Source organism: Oncorhynchus kisutch, linkage group LG3 (genome assembly GCF_002021735.2).
Source record: "Oncorhynchus kisutch isolate 150728-3 linkage group LG3, Okis_V2, whole genome shotgun sequence".
Taxonomy (NCBI): domain Eukaryota; kingdom Metazoa; phylum Chordata; class Actinopteri; order Salmoniformes; family Salmonidae; genus Oncorhynchus; species Oncorhynchus kisutch.
In genome coordinates, this window is record NC_034176.2 from 70486154 (window position 1) to 70508453 (window position 22300).

At 42.5% G+C, this 22300-nt stretch overlaps 1 protein-coding gene and 1 non-coding gene across 10 annotated transcripts in view; both read left to right on the plus strand.

Moving 5' to 3' along the window:
* The window catches only part of LOC109888417 (myosin-binding protein C, cardiac-type), a 38690-nt gene extending 16431 nt beyond the window's left edge, over positions 1-22259 (plus strand). For 5 of the 9 annotated variants that reach the window (XM_031813008.1, XM_031813024.1, XM_031813034.1 and 2 more), the window contains 18 exons: positions 2040-2205; positions 2299-2405; positions 2499-2528; positions 2654-2793; positions 3418-3465; positions 4266-4425; positions 4821-4925; positions 5255-5443; positions 11465-11599; positions 12125-12292; positions 14463-14551; positions 15374-15569; positions 15895-16034; positions 17031-17190; positions 17400-17536; positions 17822-18008; positions 19490-19510; positions 21614-21786. In XM_031813008.1, the coding sequence (XP_031668868.1) occupies positions 2040-2205; positions 2299-2405; positions 2499-2528; positions 2654-2793; positions 3418-3465; positions 4266-4425; positions 4821-4925; positions 5255-5443; positions 11465-11599; positions 12125-12292; positions 14463-14551; positions 15374-15569; positions 15895-16034; positions 17031-17190; positions 17400-17536; positions 17822-18008; positions 19490-19510; positions 21614-21663 (2228 nt within the window). In that variant the 3' untranslated portion in view covers positions 21664-21786. Of the gene's footprint in view, positions 1-2039; positions 2206-2298; positions 2406-2498; positions 2529-2653; positions 2794-3417; positions 3466-4265; positions 4426-4820; positions 4926-5254; positions 5444-11464; positions 11600-12124; positions 12293-14462; positions 14552-15373; positions 15570-15894; positions 16035-17030; positions 17191-17399; positions 17537-17821; positions 18009-19489; positions 19511-21613 lie in introns of all 9 variants that reach the window. The other 4 variants (XM_031813050.1, XM_031813069.1, XM_031813015.1 and 1 more) reach the window with 3 other exon arrangements.
* On the plus strand, positions 14756-14810 carry LOC116371906 (U7 small nuclear RNA). Its single transcript, XR_004209065.1, has one exon. It is a non-coding gene; the product is annotated as a U7 small nuclear RNA (small nuclear RNA).
* Positions 22260-22300: the final 41 nt, after the last annotated feature.

Sequence of the window (22300 nt, forward strand, 5' to 3'; positions counted from 1 at the left end):
TCAAATAGTATTTTTTGGCTACTACATAATTCCATATGTGTTATTTCATAGTTTTGATTTCTTCACTCTTATTCTACAATGTAGAAAATAATAAAAATAAAGAAAAACCCTTGAATGTGTAGGTGTGTCCAAACTTTTGACTGGTACTGTATATAAACAGACATGTATGTTTGTATATGTACAGTTATCAAACAAAATAAAAATCGAATCACATTTTATTTTTCACATAGGCCAAATACAAATACAACCTTATCATGAAATGCTTACTTACGAGCCCTTAACCAACAATGTAGAGTTTTTTTTAATTTATATTTAGTAAGTAAGACATTTTCTGCTAAATGGACTAAAGGAAAAATAGTAACACAATAAAATAACAATAATGAGGCTATATACATGGGGTACAGGTACTGAGTAAATATGCAGGAGTACGGGTTAGTCGTGTAATTGAGGTAATATATACAGTACATGTAGGTAGGGGTAAAGTGACTACGCATAGATAATAAACAGAGAGTAGCAGCAGCGTATGTGAGGAGTGTGATGGAATATTAATGTATATATGTGTGTGGCGTCAATATGAATGTGTGTGTGTTTTCTGTGTGTGTCCGTGTGTGTATTGCAGTGTCAGTGTAGTATGTGCGGGTGTGTGGTTAGAGTCTAGTAAGTGTATATCGAACCTGTGCAAGAGAGTCAGTGCAAAAAAATAAAAAAATAAATAAATAAGGGGGTCAGTGTATATAGTCCAGGTGGCTATTTGATTAACTGTCGAGCAGTCTTATGGCTTGAGGGTAGAAGCTGTTAAGGAGCCTTTTGGTCCTAGACTTAGTGCTTGGGTATCGGTTGCCGTGCGATAGCAGAAAGAACTGTGACTTGAGTGGCTGTAGTTTTTTGCCATGTTTAGGGCCTTCCTCTAACACCGCCTGGTATAGAGGTCCTGGATGGCAGGAAGCTGGGCCGTACACACTACCCTCTGTATTGCCTTACGGTCAGATGCCGAGCAGTTGCCATACCAAACGGTGATGCTCTCGATGGTGCAGCTGTAGAATTTTCTGAGGATCTGAGGACCCATGCAAAATCTTTGCAGTCTCCTGGCATTATCGTGCCCCCTAGGCATTATCGTGCTCTCTTCAAGACTGTCTTGGTGTATCTGGACCATGATAGTTTCTTAGTGATGTGGACACCAAGGAACTTGAAGCTCTCGATCTGCTCCACTACAACCCTGTCGATGTGAATGGGGGAGTGCTTGGCCCTTCTTTCCTATAGTTCACAATCAGCTCCTTTGTTTTGCTCTGGTTGAGGGAGAGGTTGTTGTCCTGCCACCACACTGCCAGGTCTCTGACCTCCTCTCTGGTTCGTCGTTGGTGATCAGGCCTACTACTGTTGTGTCATCGGCAAACTTAATGATGGTGTTGGAGTCGTGTGTGGCCACGCAGTCATGGGTGAACAGGGAGTACAGGAGGGGACTAAGCACAAACCCCTGAATACACAAGTATCTTGTGTGTATTATTTTATTGTGTGTTGCTCAGCGGTTGGTCCTCGCAGTTGAATTTAAAGATGATATCTGGCCCAGCTCGCAACTATAGTTTATCTGGGCCCCATCAAAATTTAGCCATTGCCAAGAATTACCAGCTGCCAATCCCATTATGCTCTAGGTAGCAGCTTTTCATTGCTCCTGTCAGCTAACTTCATTCTGCCGTAACCTTCACTAGGAGTGGAGTAGTTTACATTGATCATTGCGGACACTACCTGTCCACTACCCTTAACTGTCTCATACTCTCTCTTACGTTGATAGACTTTGAGCTTGCAGCCTTCATTGATTTCTAACAGTATTAGTTTCCTGTGTGGATCAGATGCCCTATCCTCTATGCATCTGGTGTTGTCATATACTGTATATATACTGTATATCCATGTCACTTAGGATCCCCTAGTAAAAGTCCCCCAGAAAAACCTAGGATCATAATGAACACACCCCATATTCTGAAATACTTCATATACTACATACATTGTGAATCATCTCTGACCTCTGACTTCTGACCCTTTAGAGAAGGAACTGGAGGTGTACCAAAACATTGCTGACCTCACGGTGAAGGCAAAGGACGAGGCTGTGTTTAAGTGTGAGGTCTCAGATGAGACTGTGAAGGGTATCTGGTACAAGAACGGAGTGGAAGTGAAGGCCGATGCCAGGACCAATATTACACACATTGGCAGGTGAGAATGGTATCCATACTGTTGTACTGGGTAGCGTCAGAATGTTTGTTGAGTAGTTGGACAAATATTTGTGAAAATTATGTCTCACTGAAGGATCCACAAACTCACTATCGATGATGTCAAACCTGAGGACCAGGGTGACTACACCTTTGTTCCAGAGGGATACGCATTCAACCTCTCAGCCAAACTCAACTTCCTGGGTACTTTTACAATTACACCATGTCATGTGCCCCTGCATTTCATAATGATCCTTTTCATTTTATGAATTCATTGCGTGTTTGTCTGCTTTTCAGAGGTCAAGATCGATTATGTCCCTCGACAAGGTATACCATGGTTTATTCTTCATCCTCGTAGCTTCTTATTTAATTGAAAATATTATATATCTTGGATTACTGGATTAAGAATACATTTACATATGTTGCATATCCATCATTCTTTATTCCTGAAGATCCTCCAAAGATCCACCTGGACTGCATGGGTCACACGGCCGACTCCACCATAATGGTGGTGGCTGGGAACAAGCTGCGACTGGACGTGCCCATCACTGGAGACCCAGCGCCTACTGTGGTCTGGACAAAGGGAGAAAAGGTAAAGTTGCTGGTTTTCCTTATTAGCCACGCAGGCTAGCACATAGCCTCTATTCCAATCTTGGTAGGCCAGAACCAAATCTTGTGTGAACGCTGGCCTCTGACCAGTGGATGTTTAGGAGAGACTACCTCAGTTCCAACGACTGTACAGATGATCAGGTCTTCTAGGTAAGGCTTGCTGTGAGAAGACTGAACCATGTTGTTTTGTCTTCCCATTAGTACGTCATAAGCTGTCTGATACTTTGTATGTTCACTCATACAATTAACTCTTCCACTACCATGTACTGTAGACTAGCTTAATTATTCATGTTTCTTTCCTTGTTTTTTTCAATATCAACTATGGTGTTTAACTTGTTTTCCACTTTCAACTATGTGGTTTCCCATGTTCTCAATTGGCAAACTTTTAAATTTATGTCTTAGCTAATTGTCCCACTTTCATGGTGAGAGGGTCCCTTCCTCACCCATCCCAACAGGTAGGAGGTCTGCTGGTGATCACATGACCTAAATGCCCTCAGGTGATTGATTGCTGGGAACGGGAGGTTAGTTGGGGAGAAGGGGGAGACAAGAGGGGAATACCCTCTGGCCTCCTCTTCAGCACCCTTACTGCTTTGCTCTGCTCATGTAGGCTGGCTCTGAGGTGGCGGCAGAAACATGGAGCATCAAGGATGGGGATGTGAGTGTGGCCCTAAACACCAACGCTGAGACCTGTGCATGTCTCTTTTCAATTTCTATTACTACTTTCTCTCCATAGCACCTGGGTTCCAAAAAATGCATCTCTTTCCCCTGTATATGTGTTTGTGCATTTGTGTCAGTCTCATGCTGTCCTTTCTCTTCTGGCATCCCTGTTACTTTTAATTCCTCATGCTCTCACACACTGTTCATTTCAAAACATCAAGGATTTTATTTTGTCTGTGCCAATAGAAGCCTGGGTGGCAACATGTTGCCTGATAACTTACCACAGCATTCAATGCTAATTAAACAATGCATGCAGTTTCATACTTCCATGACGATCAGGTAAGAGCATGTTCTAAATCTTCTGCTGAAATGAAAGACATCGAAGGGGTGACACCAGGGCAGAACAGTAAGTATTATAGCTGCTTTTGCATGTCCATTTCAGCTGAGTCTATGAGTAAACCTCCCAGTGTGGTTGGTTTTCATGCCAAAAAGCATGACCAGGTAAATCTTTTCCAGCCAATGTGTCTTGGAAAGTGTATTTCATCCTTTTTTGGCTTTGACAATAAACAGTATCATCAAGGGTGTGTTCACTACAACAGACCGGAAGCAAGCAAGCTGAAACAAGGAGGGACCTACCTGAATTTGTCCATTAAGAAACTCTCGTTTGCAACGGTGTGCACTAATGAATACACCCCAGATCAGATGATATAAACGGTTGCATTACGAATTGGAATTGATCCCTTAAGTTCAGCTGAATGAGAATTACTCCACTAATGATCTGCTGTCCTGATGAGTCAGGTGTTGACAGAGGGAGATGGAAGGCTCCACGTGGAGAGCACCAAGGGACACTGTATCTTCACTATCGAGGGAGCGGATAAACAGGACGAGGGCCTCTACTCTGTGATTGTGCGGAACCCTGCTGGGGAGGACAAAGCTGACATTAACGTCAAAGTTGTTGGTAAGATACAACCACTGCCCACAAGGATTTTTGTTGATACATTTTTCATTCTGTCATTAGTCAAAGAGATGAGACAAATTTGTTTAATCAGGTTGTGCCTTGCTTATCCTGTATTTTACACTATATTTTGGGAACTTGGGACAAAGGTTCTATCTGCATTTTTGTCCAAATGTAGTTATTGTCATAGCCTTGTTCTGTTCAATGTTCTCTGCCTATGTAGTACTCTAAATACCCCAATTCATTTTGTTAAGTTCAAAAGAATACTAGATAAAAATTGCAGACACTATTCAAACCATTGAGGGTTTGAAACTTTAAAGCCAATTATCTCAGAATCATCCTTTTGCAGATAGATTCCTTATAGTCCCAGGTTTTTTATGGCCTTTTCTTTTCCTCAGATGCGCCAGACCCTCCCTCGGCCCCAAGGATCCTCAGTGTTGGAGAGGACTCCTGCGTTGTCCAGTGGGACCCCCCTAAGTCAGATGGTGGCAACCCAATCATTGGTGAGGATATACAGTAGCGTGCATAATGTCTTATCAGATCTTATGTTCAGGCATACACAATGCTCACTTGTTTACAGTGAACATGTACAGAGAAAATATGAGTAGTTTGATTGTAGTATACTGATAGGTACAGTCACATATCTATCAGTGGAGGCTCCTGGGATGACGGCTCATTAATAATGGCTGGAACGGAACTGAACGAATGGAATGGCATCAGACACATGGAAACCACATGTTTGATGTATTTGACACCATTCCACTGCAGCCATTAAGGTGCCACCAACCTCCTGTGATGTATATAGTAACAATGTTTGACTTTTTCTTCCCAGGCTATGTGCTGGAGAGGAAGAAGAAGAAGAGCTACAGGTGGATGAGGCTGAACTTTGACCCCTACACGGATACTACCTATGAGGCCAAGAGGATGATAGAGGGTGTGGAATATGAGATGCGTGTCTATGCAGTGAACGCCATTGGCATGTCATGTCACAGCGCTGCCTCACAACCTTTCATCCCAGTGGGTAAGTTCCCCTCCTTGTGATTTTCCTTTATATACATCTATGAAATTGAACTTCCCTGTTTGAGGAATGGGGAAATACATTTTGTTCCATGTAGCGCCTCGTACAATCAGGTCATTCAAAATGCGAACAGATATGTGTCTGCTTGTTGGTGTAAACTTTGGGCGGTGGATGGTCATCGTAGAGGCATGTGCTCTCCCTTGGGTGGTCACACTGGACAGTCAGTCACTCGCCAATCATATGATTATGTTTACATGCACATCAATAATTCAATATTAAACTGATTATGACAATAGGCAGATTATGCAATAGTCACGTAAACACCTTACTCTGATTATCTTAATCGGCGTAAGGTCAAAATCGAAGTAAACAAGCAGCAATTAAAACACCAGGTTTTCTAAGCAATCTTTTGAATTATTAGGACATGTGTAAACGGCTTAATCGGAGTTCCAGCAGTGCATTTGATCTGCACTTGTGACAGCACCAGCAGCGCAAGCTTTCCTCTTATGTGCGAGGGAAGTTACCACAAGAGGGCACAGTGGTCTGAAAGTATGTATTTTTACAATGCAATCATGTATTATGCCAAATCAATTAAATTAAACCATTACTTATGAGAAGCAATTCACCTCACATACTTTAACCTACTGTAACAGTGTGAGCTAGCACATCTAGATGTCACTATCGCTGTCTTCCATCTCCCTGTCATAAATGAGCCAAGGAGCAGCGTGCATGTAATTCCACATCTTTAATAAAGTGAAACCTTCACAAAAAAACAGGTAAACAGATACCGAATGTGACGCAACCGTGGCGCACACAAACACTCACAGAAAATAAATTATTACCCACAAACACAGGTGGGAAAAAGGCTACCTAAGTATGTTTCCCATCAGAGACAAAGATAGACAGCTGCCTCTGATTGTGATCCATACCAGGCCAAAAACAAAGAAATAGAAAACATAGAATGCCCACCCAAATCACATCCTGACCTAACCAAATAGAGAAATAAAAAGGCTCTCTAAGGTCAGGGCGTGACACTAGATGAATAATGCAGAGAAATAATGAGCTGTGTTTGTGGAAAAACTGAAAGTATGCATCTTAGAAATAGTTTTCACATACAAACTGTATATGTCTGAACTCAGAATCAAGTAGGCTTCCCAAAAATAACATGGTTGCTGTGGTAGAAAGTTTACTTTGATTGGTGATTTTCTGCATTAATCAAAGTCCCATCAGGTAGCCTGATTTCAGATGTGTCCATGTAAACAAGATTATTAGGAAAATCGTTATTTTTGCATTGCATGTAAACGCTTTCATCAAACTATTATATTCATCTGATCAATCCCCGAGCTGACAAGGTACAAATCTGTCGTTCTGCCCCTGAACAGGCAGTTAACCCACTGTTCCTAGGCCGTCATTGAAAATAAGAATTTGTTCTTAACTGACTTGCCTAGTAAAATAGAGGTAAAATTTAAAAAAATTTAAAAAATCACAATAATCGTATTATTGTCCATGTATTGTCACATCAACACAACTTTTGTCCTGGCAGAGATTACTGATGTGAGCTGACCACGGAACATAAACAGAGCATAAAAACAGAAGAAACAACCCCATTGTTCTGACTGCAGCTACATACCTGTATTCTCTGAATATAATGTTGATATTACTTCCTTAATAATACAGTTGCGCTAATATGTCACAAAATTCCCAATTTGATGTATCAAATTGTATGTATTTTTTTTTACATGATTTTAATTGGAAATGTACAAAACTGTTTCCATCCTAAAGTATTTGGATTACCCATATACATATTTTCAGTGGCAGTGTGTTTGATTGATGTCAGTGCTGTCTATCACTACAGTGAATTGTCTTGGGGGTTTGGCTACTAAGAGTTAAGTTTACATATCCCCTAAGCCATGTAAGGTCTGCTATGCAATCACAACGGGCACCTGTAACCACTCAACAACAACACATGGTCATCTTGACATTTGGTTCCCATGGCATGCTTGTAAGGAAAACATGTTTGGGTAGACACTGTCTAAAATAAGACTGGAGGGGGTGTCTTCAAGACAGAAATCAGTGTCTAGTGGAATTATGGGTCTCTCTTTGCTGTGTCTCTTATTCTTTTACCTTGGGTCCCCCTCTACTTTCTCCTCCTTCTCGGGGATGTGAGTGTGAACATCGAGGTATCTGGACGGACCCATCTCTTGTAAGACAGCTGATTAGGAAACTATCTGTGGCATCCCCCTCTATAAATAATGACATGTAAGCGTGCGGCGGGGCTGGGACCAGCTGCTTAGAACACAGGGGCTAGCTGCTACTGTTGAGGCTGCTCTGGGAGGACATTGACCCAGCTGAACTGCTGCTGTCGAGTGCTATCACTGAGATAGAACAGATCGAGAGAGAGGAGCAGCAGCAGAGTAGATTGAGGCGTGTGGGAGACAAGGAACAGGAGGAGTACGACAAGCTCACTTCGAAGAGCACTATCTTAACCTTATTCAAGGATGACCAAGCCAATGCTGCCAAAGACGGCCGAGAAGAAGCCGCCAGCGGAGGAAGTTCCAGTGGATGGTGCAGCAAAGGCACCGACAGAGTGGGAGGCCAAGCCAGACGCAGCAGCAGTACCTCCTCCAGAGGAACAAGCCCCAGATCTAGCACCAGAGACCCCTGTTGAGCCAGCAGCATCCGCAACAGAGCCAGTCCAAGCAGAAGGAGCCCCAGATCCGGCACCCCCAGCTGAGGATGGGGCCTATACGGCAGAAGGAGATCCACCAGCCGATAGAGCCCCCCCAGCAGAGAGTGACCCAGCAGAGCCTGCCCCGGCACCAGAGCCCGCCCAGGCACCAGAGCCCGTACCAGAGTTGGAACCTCCTAGGAGTAGGAATTGATTTATTTTCCTCTAAGCTAGGGTCAACTATTAGGGGTTTGTGCATGGTTTGTGCTGTAATAAATAGTGGGATTTCTTTAATGATAATGATGATAATACGATAGAAGGTAAACCCTGGCTGTGGTTTCTGTGGTTCTGTTCTCCTTTTTACTGTTATTGTAAGGGGCAATGTAAGTAGGAATGGACAGTGCCACCGTCATTGGTAAATCAGAGATGTTTGTTGTATGTTTTGTCTCACAGGCGCAAAAGAGAAGAAAAGTTTTCTACTAACAGACTTTCCTGTGTTGTTGTTGTTTGTGTGTTGGCTAATAAAATAAAAAGGATGTTTATCAAAGTATTGTTTGCTGTGTTCCTGTACTGCCTGTAGACGCCGGTTGGTCTTTCCCATTCAGTCCCTTTAAACACAGACTGACCTCTGACCTCTAGTACGTGCCTACATGGCTCCAATGTCTGGTTAACCTGTGACATGGGACCATGGGCTCATGGCCCGGGGGAAAGGCAACTCTGTAACTCAACCTCTGATGGCTGTCAGCTTGAGCTTATTTTAGGCTGCTTTTGCAGGATGTCTCTATGTGCTAATGTGTTGTTACATGCAAACTGTTTATGTGGTACAAATCAGCTATGACAGGATCAATTACAAATAACCTCAGTTCTCTCTGTTCATATTAGGAGGATTATTCATGAAATACATCTTTAGACTTATGGATGTAAACAAAAATGAGTAAGATACTCTCTATTTGTTTCTCAAATTGTTATTTACCCATTTTCTAAGAAAATGGTGAGATAAACATGACATTAAGATTTATAGGGACTGAATGGTTTCCATAGGAGCATTGATGCAGCTAGCCCAGTATTGCAGCCTGGTCTCATAGACTAGACGTAACATAGTAAAGGTAAATCCAGAACACTAATATTAGTGTTCTGGATTTATATGTCACGTTTGGTATGGTTACCACAGGAGGTTGGTGGCACCTTAATTAGGGAAGACGGGCTCATGGTAATGGCTGGAGCGGAATAATTGGAATGGTATCAAACACATCAAACACTTGGTTTCCATGTGTTTGATGCCATTCCATTTACTCTGTTCTGGCTATTATTATGAGCCGGCCTCCCCTCAGCAATCTCCACTGATGGTTACATAAGACAGATGGTTACTTAACTTCTTGGTGACAGAGGGGCAGTATTGAGTAGCTTGGATTAATAAGGTGCCCAGAGTAAACTGCCTGCTACTCTGTCCCAGTTGCTAATGAATGCATATTATTAGTAGTATTGGATAGGAACACTCTGAAGTTTCTAAAATTGTTTGAATGATGTCTGTGAGTATAACAGAACTCATATGGCAGGCGAAAACCTGATAAAAAAATCCAACCAGGAAGTGGGAAATCTGAGGTTGGTCGATTTTCAACTCATTCCCTATTGAAGATACAATGGGATATTGGTCGTGTTGCACTTCCTAAGGCTTCCACTAGATGTCAACCGTTTTTAGAACTTGCTTGAGGCTTTTACTGTGAAGTGGGGGCTAATGAGAGGGGAATGAGTCAGAGGTCTGGCAGAATGCTTTGAGGTAGCTCGCGTTGCATTGCTTCGGAATTCTTCGGTTGGAACATTATTGAAGATTTATGTTAAAAACATCCTAAAGATTGATTCTATACTTAGTTTGACATGTTTCTACGGACTGTAATGGAACTTTTTGGACTTTTCGTCTGACCTTTTGGCTGGACTTGTACGCGCGTTTGGATTTGTTTACAAAACGCCCTAACAAAGGAAGGTATTTGGACATAAATTATGAACTTTATTGAACAAATCAAACATTTATTGTGGAACTGAGATTCCTGGGAGTGCATTCTGATGAAGATCATCAAAGGTAAGTGAATATTTATAATGCTATTTCTGACTAATGTTGACTACACAACATGGCGGATATCTCTTTGGCTGTTTTGATTTTTGAGCGCCTTACTCAGATTATTGCATGGTGTGCTTTTTTTCCGTAAAGTTCTTTTGAAATCGGACACAGCGGTTGCATTAAGGAGGAGTTTATCTAAAGTTCCATGTAATAATAGTTGTATCTTTTATCAATGTTTATTATGAGTATTTCTGTGAATTGATGTGGCTCTCTGCAAAATCACTGCATGTTTTGGAACTACTGAACATAACACGCCAATGTAAAATGAGATATTTGGATATAAATATGCACTTTAACGAACAACCACAACCTTAACCCCTTTAGCTAACCCTTCCCCTGATCTAACCCTTTACCCTAACTCATAAACTTAATCTCAACCCTTACCCTTACCCCAAACCATAAACCCTAGCCTAGCTAAGGTTAGCTAGGTAGCTAACGTTAACCCCCCAGCCACCTAGCTAGAATTTCTAACATATCATACCTTTTGCAAATTCGTAATATATTGTATGTGTGGCAAATTCGTAACACATTCATTTTAGATATTCGTAACATATAATATGAATTGTAATTCGTAAACATGTTATACAAAAAGGGTTATGGACATCCACAAATTAATACATACCATCCTAAATGGAGTGGCTCGTAATTGCATACAGAATAATATAAAATGCTCTAAGACCAGGTTGAGTATTGATGAAAGCTCTGTCATGCATTTTTTATTTAACCAGGCAAGTCAGTTAAGAAAAGATTCTTATTTACAATGACAGCCTACATCAGCCAAACCCGGACGACGCTGGGCCAATTGTGTGCCTCTCTATGGGACTCCCAATCACAGCCGGTTGTGACACAGCCTGGATTCGAACCAGGGTGTCTGTAGTGACACCTCAAGCACTGAGATGCATTGCCTTAGACCGCTGCGCCACTCGGGAGCCTGCAAGGTCCATACTTAATCTCCAATGTGTTAGCTCCATGTCAGCTAGCCTGCAGGGGAGCTTAACACATGGGTTGTGGTAAGGTTGGAGACACTGTATTTCAGGAAGTGATGCTTTTATTGGAGGACCCTAGTTTACAAGGCTGTTACCAGTAGCAACACACTTTATCTGCAGCTAAGTTAAACTGTCTTGATGCTGAGGCATCAGTGACAGGTAGCAGTAAATCCACAATAAAAATATCCTAGAATAATGTTGCTGAAATCCCTCTCTCTTCCTTTCCTCTCTCTCTCTCTCTCTCTCTCTCTAAGCCCCAACCAGTGAGCCCGTCGGCCTGTGCGTGGATGACATCAGTGACACTACCATCTCACTGAAGTGGAGAACCCCGGAGCATCTGGGTTCGTCTGAGCTGGATGGCTATGGGGTCGAGTACTGCAAGGAGGGCTGTGAGTACTGCATTCAATATTTTGATCCCTGACACTCACACAATATCTGGGTAGATAAGGAGGAGGATGGCATAAAAGCTGTTGAATATAGTATTTCAGTTAGGATCACACTATTTGAAAAACAACCTAACAATATAGAAAAACTGTCAAATAAATCCAAATGCAGCAACATTTCAGAGAGCCATTGCCTGTTTAATTTTTTAAAAATCTTACATAAAACGACATCCTCTATCATGCTAGCTATATCACACTTTCCATGATGAGCCATTATCTAAAAAGCTTTGGTTTTAGTCTGACAACATCAAAGGCCTAAGTTGTCAAGAGTGGTTTGAGCCAGGGACCATTAGCACAACACGTAGGTAATTAAATCAATCCCTCCAGGGCTGGCTATGCCGGCCAGCTGCATGTCAATGTTCTAACTCAATCCATGCAGGCAGCCCTAGTTGTGATGACATATAGGGATGGGGCACTGAGCCTTCTTCGGATGTTGCGTTTTGACACGTCTGTCTGGCCTCTTGCCCACAGCTGATGAATGGGTGCCAGCTTTCGAGGGTCTGACAGAGAGGACATCTGTGATCATCCGTGACCTGCCAACCGGGGAGAAGATGCAGTTCCGTGTCAGAGCCTACAACATGGCAGGGCCCAGTGCACCTACCTCCCTAGCACAGGCCGTCACTATCCGCGAGATCATGCGTAAGCATTCCCCCATGATTGCCTAAAACAAATTCAATTTTTCAATTATACCCTCCCTCCCATACAATGAGCATGAAGTCAAAACATGTACAAGACATAAATATTATTTTTTTTACCAGGGAAGTTCCTAAAACACTTGCACTGTAAGAGTAAGACATCATCAGTTTGTTCAAAACCCAAAGGTTGTAATGGAATGTAAGTGGGGTGTCCTGCTGTTGTCTCCTCTCTCCTATTTCTCTACAGTTTGAGATATTTAGCTGATGAGGCTTGAAGTTAGCCTCCACTACCCTACATGGATCTCAGGGCTCACAGATCATGTTTGGGAACATACATACATTGCCAAGGTCATCAGCTATTTCGCTCTCAGCACATAACAGATTAGTTGTGAGGTGTATTTTGAGTTCTCAGATGTACACTGAAGCCCCCGGCCTTTGCTCTTGCTGACAGGATGATATTATCACTAAGTGCTGATTGGCAGTAAGGAAATTTCACAGTAACAATGACACTGAGACTCAGATTTTTCACTTTAAAATGTATGTCAAACAAAAACCAATGATTGCAAAGTTAAACAAACCATACAACTCTATGCCTAATGACTACGTTTAACATTTTCCATTGAAAGTGTTACAAAAACACATTTACTTGTAGAACAGTGCAGATGCAAAGTTTGGCAAAAGAATGGTGGCACAAACTTTCATTCTGTTACCAAACTTTGCATCTGCACTGTTATTCAAGTAAATGTGTTTTTGTAAAATTTTCAGTGGAAATTGTTAAAAGTAGTTCCTGTGCATAGAGTTGTATGGTTGGTTTAATTCTCCAATTATTGGTTTTTGATTGACATACATGTTAAAGTGAAAGTCTGTGTCACTGTTACCGTGGAATTGCACTGAAAAGCACTTGATGTTGTCAACTCACGCTTATTACTACCGCACAGGCGGTTGGTCAATGTACATGAGCAGTAACTCATTGGATCAGTAATGGTGCCATCAAGCTAAACGTGATAGTTGAAAGGTATTGTAATGAAACAGAAGGGAGCAGGTCTCGGACCCTCGACCTTCGAGCCCGAGGTCCGGCGCGCTATCGACTGTGCCGCAAAAGCATGCTCATGCGGCAGAGTCGATTTCAGTGCTTATAAACCCAGGGTCGTTACAGTATTGTGGTACTCCCAGTCTCAGGGAAAAGTCTGAGCCATGAACCAATTTCTAGGGTTGGGCGGTATGCATATTTTCATACCATTCCTGTACCATAGAGTATACGGTATTACTGGCAGTGCACACAATGGCCGGTATTTTTTCCCCCCAAAAAAATCCCACAGCGGACACTAGCTAAATACTAACAAGCGAACATAAACTAATTGCAAGAACAGACAACCGAGCTCATAAAGTTATATAACTACAGTATCTGAAAAGGCTAATCAGTTTGCTGCAGCACAAAGAAATGTTTGGCAGCCAGGATCTTTATCCAGGGGGGGATAATTGTTTCTGCCATAACCAAGAAGCTTGATCTTGCGAGCTAGCCACTAAGCTAGTGCATAGCTGGAGCCCTGAGCTGGAGATAATTTATTTGGCACATCTTAGATAGTGAAAACGTATAGTTATAAGCAGTGGCGTAGCACACTCCCCCGAGAGGCGGGTAGGCCCCGAGCTTTAGGGTACTGATGGCATTGGCATAATTTCAGGTAAACTGAGGGTAGGCTATAGCAAAGTGACTTTATTTATTCTATTTTCTGCATTCCTACACAACTTAAAAATGTCTAAAATGCTGTACAGAGAACAGCAAAAACAAGCAATTGACAACAATTGACTCCAGTCATTATCACCTTGGCTGCTATACCTTCATTCACCTCAGTTGATAAGGGACATAAATAACATTCTTCAGCAACATATCTTACAGCAATTAGCTGCTACGTATTAGCTCAGCACCGGAATTTAAAACTCGAGTTTAGTTTCAAGTCAAACAGCTGTAACCTAGTCAATTACAACCATCTTCCACCTCTGCACTGTTTTGAGAGGAAAGTTGGGCTGTTCACCGCAGTCAGGCAAACAGTCTTCCCGCCCACTCCGAGGTGTCTGCATGGCCTAAAGCCAGCCCAAATTGACACCCCTGATTGACAGTATTGAGAATACGGTATACCGCCCAAACCTACCACTTATGACATTTTTGTTAACAGAGAAACCCAAAATCTGGATTCCTAGAAATCTCCGCCAGACCCTCATCAAGAAAGTGGAGGAGACAATCAACCTTGTGATCCCTTTCCAGGTATGGGGTAGAGTACACTCTTCACACTCTATAGGATGAATGTACTGTATATATGCTGGTGCCCTTGCCCATAAGAGTAATATGTTGAATGAAATTGCTATTTCATTTTCTTTGGTGCACGTTGAGTAATGGAATGGTGCTACCGACATGAACAAATATTACAGTTTACTATGGAATACTAGTCCTACCTATCTATAGGTTTTGGAAAATTTGCTCTTTTAGTATTTGTCCAGTAGGTTTCCTCAAGGAGAAAGCTCCCATTTGTATGTCAAAAATAATAAAGCAAAATTACTGCAAAAACACAACAGTAAATACTACAGTATACTACAGTCTGCAAAAATACTACAGTAAATCACGCTATGTCTCTTTATTCCTTTCTGCTTTTCCCTCAAGACTATAAATACATACAGCTTCAGTTTTGAAACTGTATCCTAGTAACACATGCAATTGACAGACTGATAACTGATACAGACATGATTCTCTTAAGCAGCTCATAGTGAGTAACTGCTGAAAACCACAAGCCAAGGAGTCTGGGCCACTGCCAAATGTACCACCATCTACTGTATTCATTAGGAACATTTATCTAGGTTCAAATCTGCCATACAAATATCTGAACAATATCATATTTCAAATGTCTTGGTCTGGAGATGTACTGAAATCATCATCACCCCTGGAACTGTAATGATTATTTAGTAAACGTAGGTTACTGAGGAAAACCAATATTTCACACATATTAACTTACTTGTACTGTAGTCCTCCAGAATCTGGTTTGGTCTTTCTAAAAAATATTAGAATGTTTATATTATTTTTATTTTATTTTAGGGCAAGCCTAGGCCTGTGATCACCTGGAGTAAAGATGGGGAGTATCTGAACCCGAAGCAGGTCAGCGTCCGAAACAGCGACACCGACACAATCCTGTTCATCCGCAAGTCAGAGAGGAAGGACTCTGGGAAGTATGAAGTCAAGCTGCAGATTGAGAATGTTGAGGACACAGCCAGCATCTCAATTCAAATAGTCGGTGAGGACTCCTCACAACTCTAATGGTTTTGAATATAAATGGTTTATGATTGATCAGTGGCACTATCAGTTCACTCAGAATGGGTTTATGCTGTATCTGAGTTAACTATGAAACTGACACGTTCCGCAAGTGACACATCCCGCAAGCTGGTCCCATTATCGTTGGATATTGAAACAAAACCACTCCTGTCCCTAAGATAACACGTAAACAATATTCTACGTGTACCCACCGTATGGTTTACATTTCTCTGTGAATGATTGGATTGGAGTTTAAGGTAAAGTTATGGTACAGTATGTTGACTCTAAATATTATTTCTTATCTTTAGATTTGCCTGGGTCTCCAGAGAAACTGAAGATCATGGATGTTTGGGGCTTTAATGTGGCTCTGGAGTGGAAGCCACCCAAGGACAATGGAAATTGTGAAATAACCGGCTACATGGTTCAGAAGGCTGACAAGAAGACCATGGTGAGAGTCAATGTGCTGGGCAGTGTCTAACATGAAAATGTTCTCTTCATCAATTTGAGCAAGAGGTTCATATACGACAGAAAACGAGCAATTAATATTGGTCAGACAATATTGAATGAGTAAAGTTATACACTGCCCCTCCCATGGCAGGTTCAGGAAAGCATTATCTATATTATAAATTATGATTAGGCTAATATTTATTTTCTAACTGACACACAGAGGTCATCCCAGTGTGTGTGTGAGAGAGGGCGAGCTGCCTGATAATTAGCTGTTAGTTCTCTGGCTGGGCTCAGAGTGAACTATGCCAAGCTCTGAGTGCCAAGGCAAGGTAGCTAAGCTCTCTGACACACGGCCATAATTGACTCATGTATGTACACTATGTGAGGGGAAGAATGCTACATGGTCACCGAGGGGTATTTTACCCTCACTTGTGACACACAGTCAGCCACAGCTAGGCAGAGAGCCTTTGTGAGCAAGGAAAACTGCATGCTGGGCCTGTTTGTTTGAGCTCCAACTGCCACCTTCCAACAACCCAGGCAGCCACCCAGAGCACAGCAAGCCAAGCACACCCTGTTTTTAGCCCCCAGCCTTGGCCTCATACTGGACATGGCTTGTCTGTGTAGCGATGGAAACCCATTGTACTTCTGAGCTGCAAGGTTAGTGGCTAAATAAAAAGCTCCCTGTTCAGGTTTCACACAAGTCATTATTAGACCCAATTAATTTCCTACATCTCACCATGGCAGGCTGTGAGATATGAGATTATCATGTTACAAAGAACACTATCTCATTTGGATATCGGAGATGCCCCATTACTAAATATAACACAGTGGGGCCCCTTTGTTTGGCAAACATTCAATGGAGTTGGCATGCATTCTCATTCTCTCAAGACACATTACACTGACATTGTGGTTGAGTTGTTCTGTAGTATTTTGGTAGCCCTAAAATATTGTCTCACTTAAAAATGAAGAGTTTGACTAAAATATGGTTGGTTTTCAGGAATGGTACACTGTCTATGAGCTATATAGGCGAACTAACTGTGTGGTGGCTGATCTCATCATGGGGAATGAATACATCTTCCGTATCTACGCTGTGAACATGGTAGGCCTCAGCCTAGAGCCCTGCTTCTCAGCAGACGGTGCCTACATCCAGAAAACAGGTGGGCTCCCATACCTGGCACACTGTTCATGACAGTAATACCACCCTGACATCATAACTATAAACAAACAATAGCTATACATTTATGTATGTAGGAGCAGCATTCATATGAAATTAATTTTAAAAAACATCCCCTACTGCCACCTGTGTAAAAACCCATAAACTTTCTGAACAAAGGTTGAGCACTGCATCTGTTCATCTGTTCATCAGGTTTCGAATACAAGCCTCCAACCTACAAGGAGCATGACTTTTCCGAGGCGCCTAAATTCACACACCCTCTAGTGAGCCGTTCAGTCATAGCAGGCTACAACGCCACCCTCAGCTGCTCTGTCAGAGGCATCCCCAAGGTGAGGTGTCCCTATACAGGCGAGAATGACAGAGACAAAGGCTATGCTGCTAACCATGAATGATATAGTGATTTATCACCATCAGAATGACCATCAAATCAGCACGACTATTACATTATCATCATGTCTGCTACTGGTACTGTAGGTGGATGTCAAGCATGTCCTGACCAGTAAAACAGTAAAAACTATGAGCCTTAGTTATAGCAGATAGACATTATTTCATTTTTTTTGCCACATGCATTACTTTAGGCAAATCTAGTTCACATTGTAACCTCTCTCTCTCAGCCCAAAGTGACATGGTACAAAAACAAGATGGACATCTCCAACGAGGCCAAGTACCGTATGTTCAGTAAGCAGGGCGTACTCACCCTGGAGATCCGCAAGCCCTGCTCATTTGACGGGGGAGTGTACATGTGCAAAGCAGTCAACGCCAGTGGAGAAGATGTAGTGGAGTGCAAGCTGGAGATTCGCCGTAAGTATCCCTAACACTACTCACTTTTTCTCTGCTGGTGAGCTCCTTAATACACCTGGCCTGCCAACCAACTGCCAAATCCATTGTCAATCTTGTATGCTCAGTGGCTAGTTTATTAGGTACACCACCCTGTTTACGAAAATGGTTCGCTCCTACAGACAATTAATCATGTGTCCGTGGCTTGTTATATAAAGCAGGCAGACAGGCATCAAGGCATCCAGTTACTGTTGGATTGAACGTAAGAATGGGCAAAATGAGTGACCTAAGTGACTTTGATCGTGGTATGATCGTCGGTGCCAGGTGCGTTCCAGTATCTCAGAAATGGCTGGCCTCCTGGGCTTTTCACGCACAACAGTGTCTAGGGGTCACCAAGAATAGTGTGACAAACAAAAAACATCCAGGCAACGGCGGTCCTGTGGGTGAAAACAGCTCATTGATGAGAGGTTGAAGGAGAATGGCAAGAATGGTGCAACCTAACAGGTGGGCCACAAACTGGCAAATAACGACGCAGTGGTGTGCAGAATGGCATATAGGAATGAACAACTCATTGGTCCTTGTCACGGATGGGCCATTGCAGCAGATGACCGGGTTCCACTCCTATCAGCTAAACACAAGAAGTGGCTCCAGTGGGCACGCGATCACCAACACTGGACAATTGAGGCGTGGAAAAACATTGCCTGGTCCGAAGAATCCCGGTTGCTGTTGCGTCATGCTGATGGCAGAGTCAGGATTTGGCGTAAGCAGCATGAGTCTATAGCCCCATCCTGCCTGGTGTCGATGGTACAGGCTGGTGGCGGTGGTGTAATGGTGTGGTGAATGTTTTCCTGGTACACGTTAGGGCCCTTGATACCAATTCAGCAATGTTTCCATATCCTGAAGAATTCAGGCAAAGGGGGGACCGACCCGGTACTAGATTGATGTACCTAATAAACTGGCCACTGAGTGTACATGGTGATTGTCAAGGTTTCCAACTCCCTATGTACTTCACTCTGTTTACGGTCTGGAACAGGTACCCTTAGTACATATGTGTCCATCAAATATGAAGTCATATATGAATGTCTGAAAATGTCATCATATATGAATGCTCCCCAACTCATATTTGAAATATGTTTTGGGGTTCCCTTATGAAATAATACATTTGGACATCAAATCTGAGATGGAAGAATTCTACTTGTACATGTTAAATGGCATGTTCAAATCTAGAACATGTATCATGGTAATCATAGTATGTTCTAGTGGGCAAATACAGTAAATCTATTCTTCCTATTTGAGATCTCATGTTAACATATACAGACATATCGTTATGTCTTCATAAGGGTATATTAACTCCCTGGCGGACCTTTGGAATGTACACTGGAATACATGTAAAGGTTCTAAATGGATCCTGCCACCATTACATGATCCATCTCCTCCTGTCTCTCCTTCTGTCTGTAACCCCACCATGCTGTGTCCTGTCATGCTTCTACCCGTTTTATTCCCAGCACCTGGCACTTTCCCCCAAGGTAAGCCCCCACACTCAGTAATAACTGAGGTCAAACCCGTTATTATAGAACTGTTTCATTTGTATTAATTAGAAAATAATAAAAGGTGTGCCAAAATACTTCATCCTAATTGCTTCTGTAAATCGCTCTGCATAAGACCATCTGCTAAATGACTCAAATGTAAATGTACTATACATTACTGTATGTAACAATGTGCATTGTCCATCTCACTTCATTTAAGGTCAAATATGTTACAAAATATTGGATAATGTTAAAGGATAAGACACGTTTTACCTCATCTGTACACTATAGATTTTTAGAAAAATCTATCTTGATATTAACAAATTGAACTGGAGATGTTATTCTAATCCCAATGTTATTGAAGTAACAAACATTTCCTCAGCTGTATTTTTTATCAAATGGCATGGATATTATAAATAATATACACTGCTCAAAAAAATAAAGGGAACACTAAAATAACACATCCTAGATCAGAATGAATTAAATATTCTTATTAAATATGTTTTTCTTTACATAGTTGAATGTCCTGTCAACAAAATCACTAAAAAATTATCAATGGAAATCAAATTTATCAACCCATGGAGGTCTGGATTTGGAGTCACACTCAAAATTAAAGTCGAAAACCACGCTACAGGCTTATCCAACTTTGATGTAATGTCCTTAAAACAAGTCAAAATGCGGCTCAGTAGTGTGTGTGGCCTCCAAGTGCCTGTATGACCTCCCTACAATGCCTGGGCATGCTCCTGATGACCTGGACTAAATCATCCGCCAACCCCTGGACAGTCTGTGGCGTTGGTGGATGGAGCGAGACATGATGTCCCAGATGTGCTCAATTGGATTCAGGTCTGGGGAACGGGCGGGCCAGTCCATAGCATCAATGCCTTCCTCTCGCAGGAACTTCTGACACACTCCAGCCACATGAGATCTAGCATTGTCTTGCATTAGGAGGAACCCAGGGCCAACCGCACCAGCATATGGTCTCACAAAGGGTCTGAGGATCTCATCTCGGTACCTAATGGCAGTCAGGCTACCTCTGGCGAGCACATGGAGGGCTGTGCGGCCCCCCAAAGAAATGCCACCCCACACCATGACTGACCCACCGCCAAACCGGCCATGCTGGAGGATGTTGCAGGCAGCAGAACGTTCTCCACGGCGTCACATGTGCTCAGTGTGAACCTGCTTTCATCTGTGAAGAGCACAGGGCGCCAGTGGCGAATTTGCCAATCTTGGTGTTCTCTGGCAAATGCCAAACGTCCTGCACGATGTTGGGCTGTAAGCACAACCCCCACCTGTGGACGTCGGGCCCCTCATACCACCCTCATGGAGTCTGTTTCTGACCGTTTGAGCAGACACATGCACATTTGTGGCCTGCTGGAGGTCATTTTGCAGGGCTCTGGCAGTGCTCCTCCTGCTCCTCCTTGCACAAAGGCGGAGGTAGCGGTCCTGCTGCTGGGTTGTTGCCCTCCTACGGCCTCCTCCACGTCTCCTGATGTACTGGCCTGTCTCCTGGTAGCGCCTCCATGCTCTGGACACTACGCTGACAGACACAGCAAACCTTCTTGCAACAGCTCGCATTGATGTGCCATCCTGGATGAGCTGCACTACCTGAGCCACTTGTGTGGGTTGTAGACTCCGTCTCATGCTACCACTAGAGTGAAAGCACCGCCAGCATTCAAAAGTGACCAAAACATCAGCCAGGAAGCATAGGAACTGAGAAGTGGCCTGTGGTCACCACCTGCAGAACCACTCCTTTATTGGGGGTGTCTTGCTAATTGCCCATAATTACCACCTGTTGTCTATTCCATTTGCACAACAGCATGAGAAATGTATTGTCAATCAGTGTTGCTTCCTCAGTGGACAGTTTGATTTCACAGAAGTGTGATTGACTTGGAGTTACATTGTGTTGTTTAAGTGTTCCCTTTATATTTTTGAGCAGTGTATTTTACATAGTCTAGAAATAAAATGTAAAAAGACAATAATTAGATTGAATAGTCTAAAATAGTGAAGTATTATCACTCCTACATTGATCACCAACAATAAGTTCTAGTATGTTTGATTTATAATTTGAAATATGATTCACGACTTAGACTAATTGCCTTGCAGCTCAAATCACCAAAGAGGAGAGGGATAAGCAGATGAACAAGGCCGATTAGGTGTAAAGAAGCCGGTTGAAGATAGGGTGGATGTCCTGTCTCATCCTACACGGACCTCCACTGGGACCCTGGTCAGACTACAGCTCAATGTGAAGAGACCAGAGATAATCCACTAGCTTTCATTACCCTGTGTCCCACTACCACCCCGTTATGTGCACATGCCAATCTTCCCGGTTCGCTGTTGTGAAATCATCTTACATAGGTCATCCAAGACATTACATTAATCCACATTGTGTTATTGTACCTTTATTTGGGGTGGCAGGGTAGCCTAGTGTTTAGGGCGTTGGACTAGTAACCGGAAAGTTGCAAGTTCAAACCCCCGAGCTAACAAGGTACAAATCTGTCGTTCTGCCCCTGTACAGGCAGTTAACCCACTGTTCCTAGGCCGTCATTGAAAATAAGAATTTGTTCTTAACTGACTTGCCTGGTTAAATAAAGGTTAAAAAATATATATATATTTCATGGAATAATTTGAGGAGTAGCAAAGGACTGCATTGTTTGATTCACTCTTGCATCCTTAGTAGAAAAAAGTTAAGAGTATTAGTGGCAAAGATCATTTGTTTTATGTATGAAAAATAAATGCAAAGCTTTGTCAACGGGCAGTAGGCGCCCCTTTTATTCTCACTTATTCAAATGC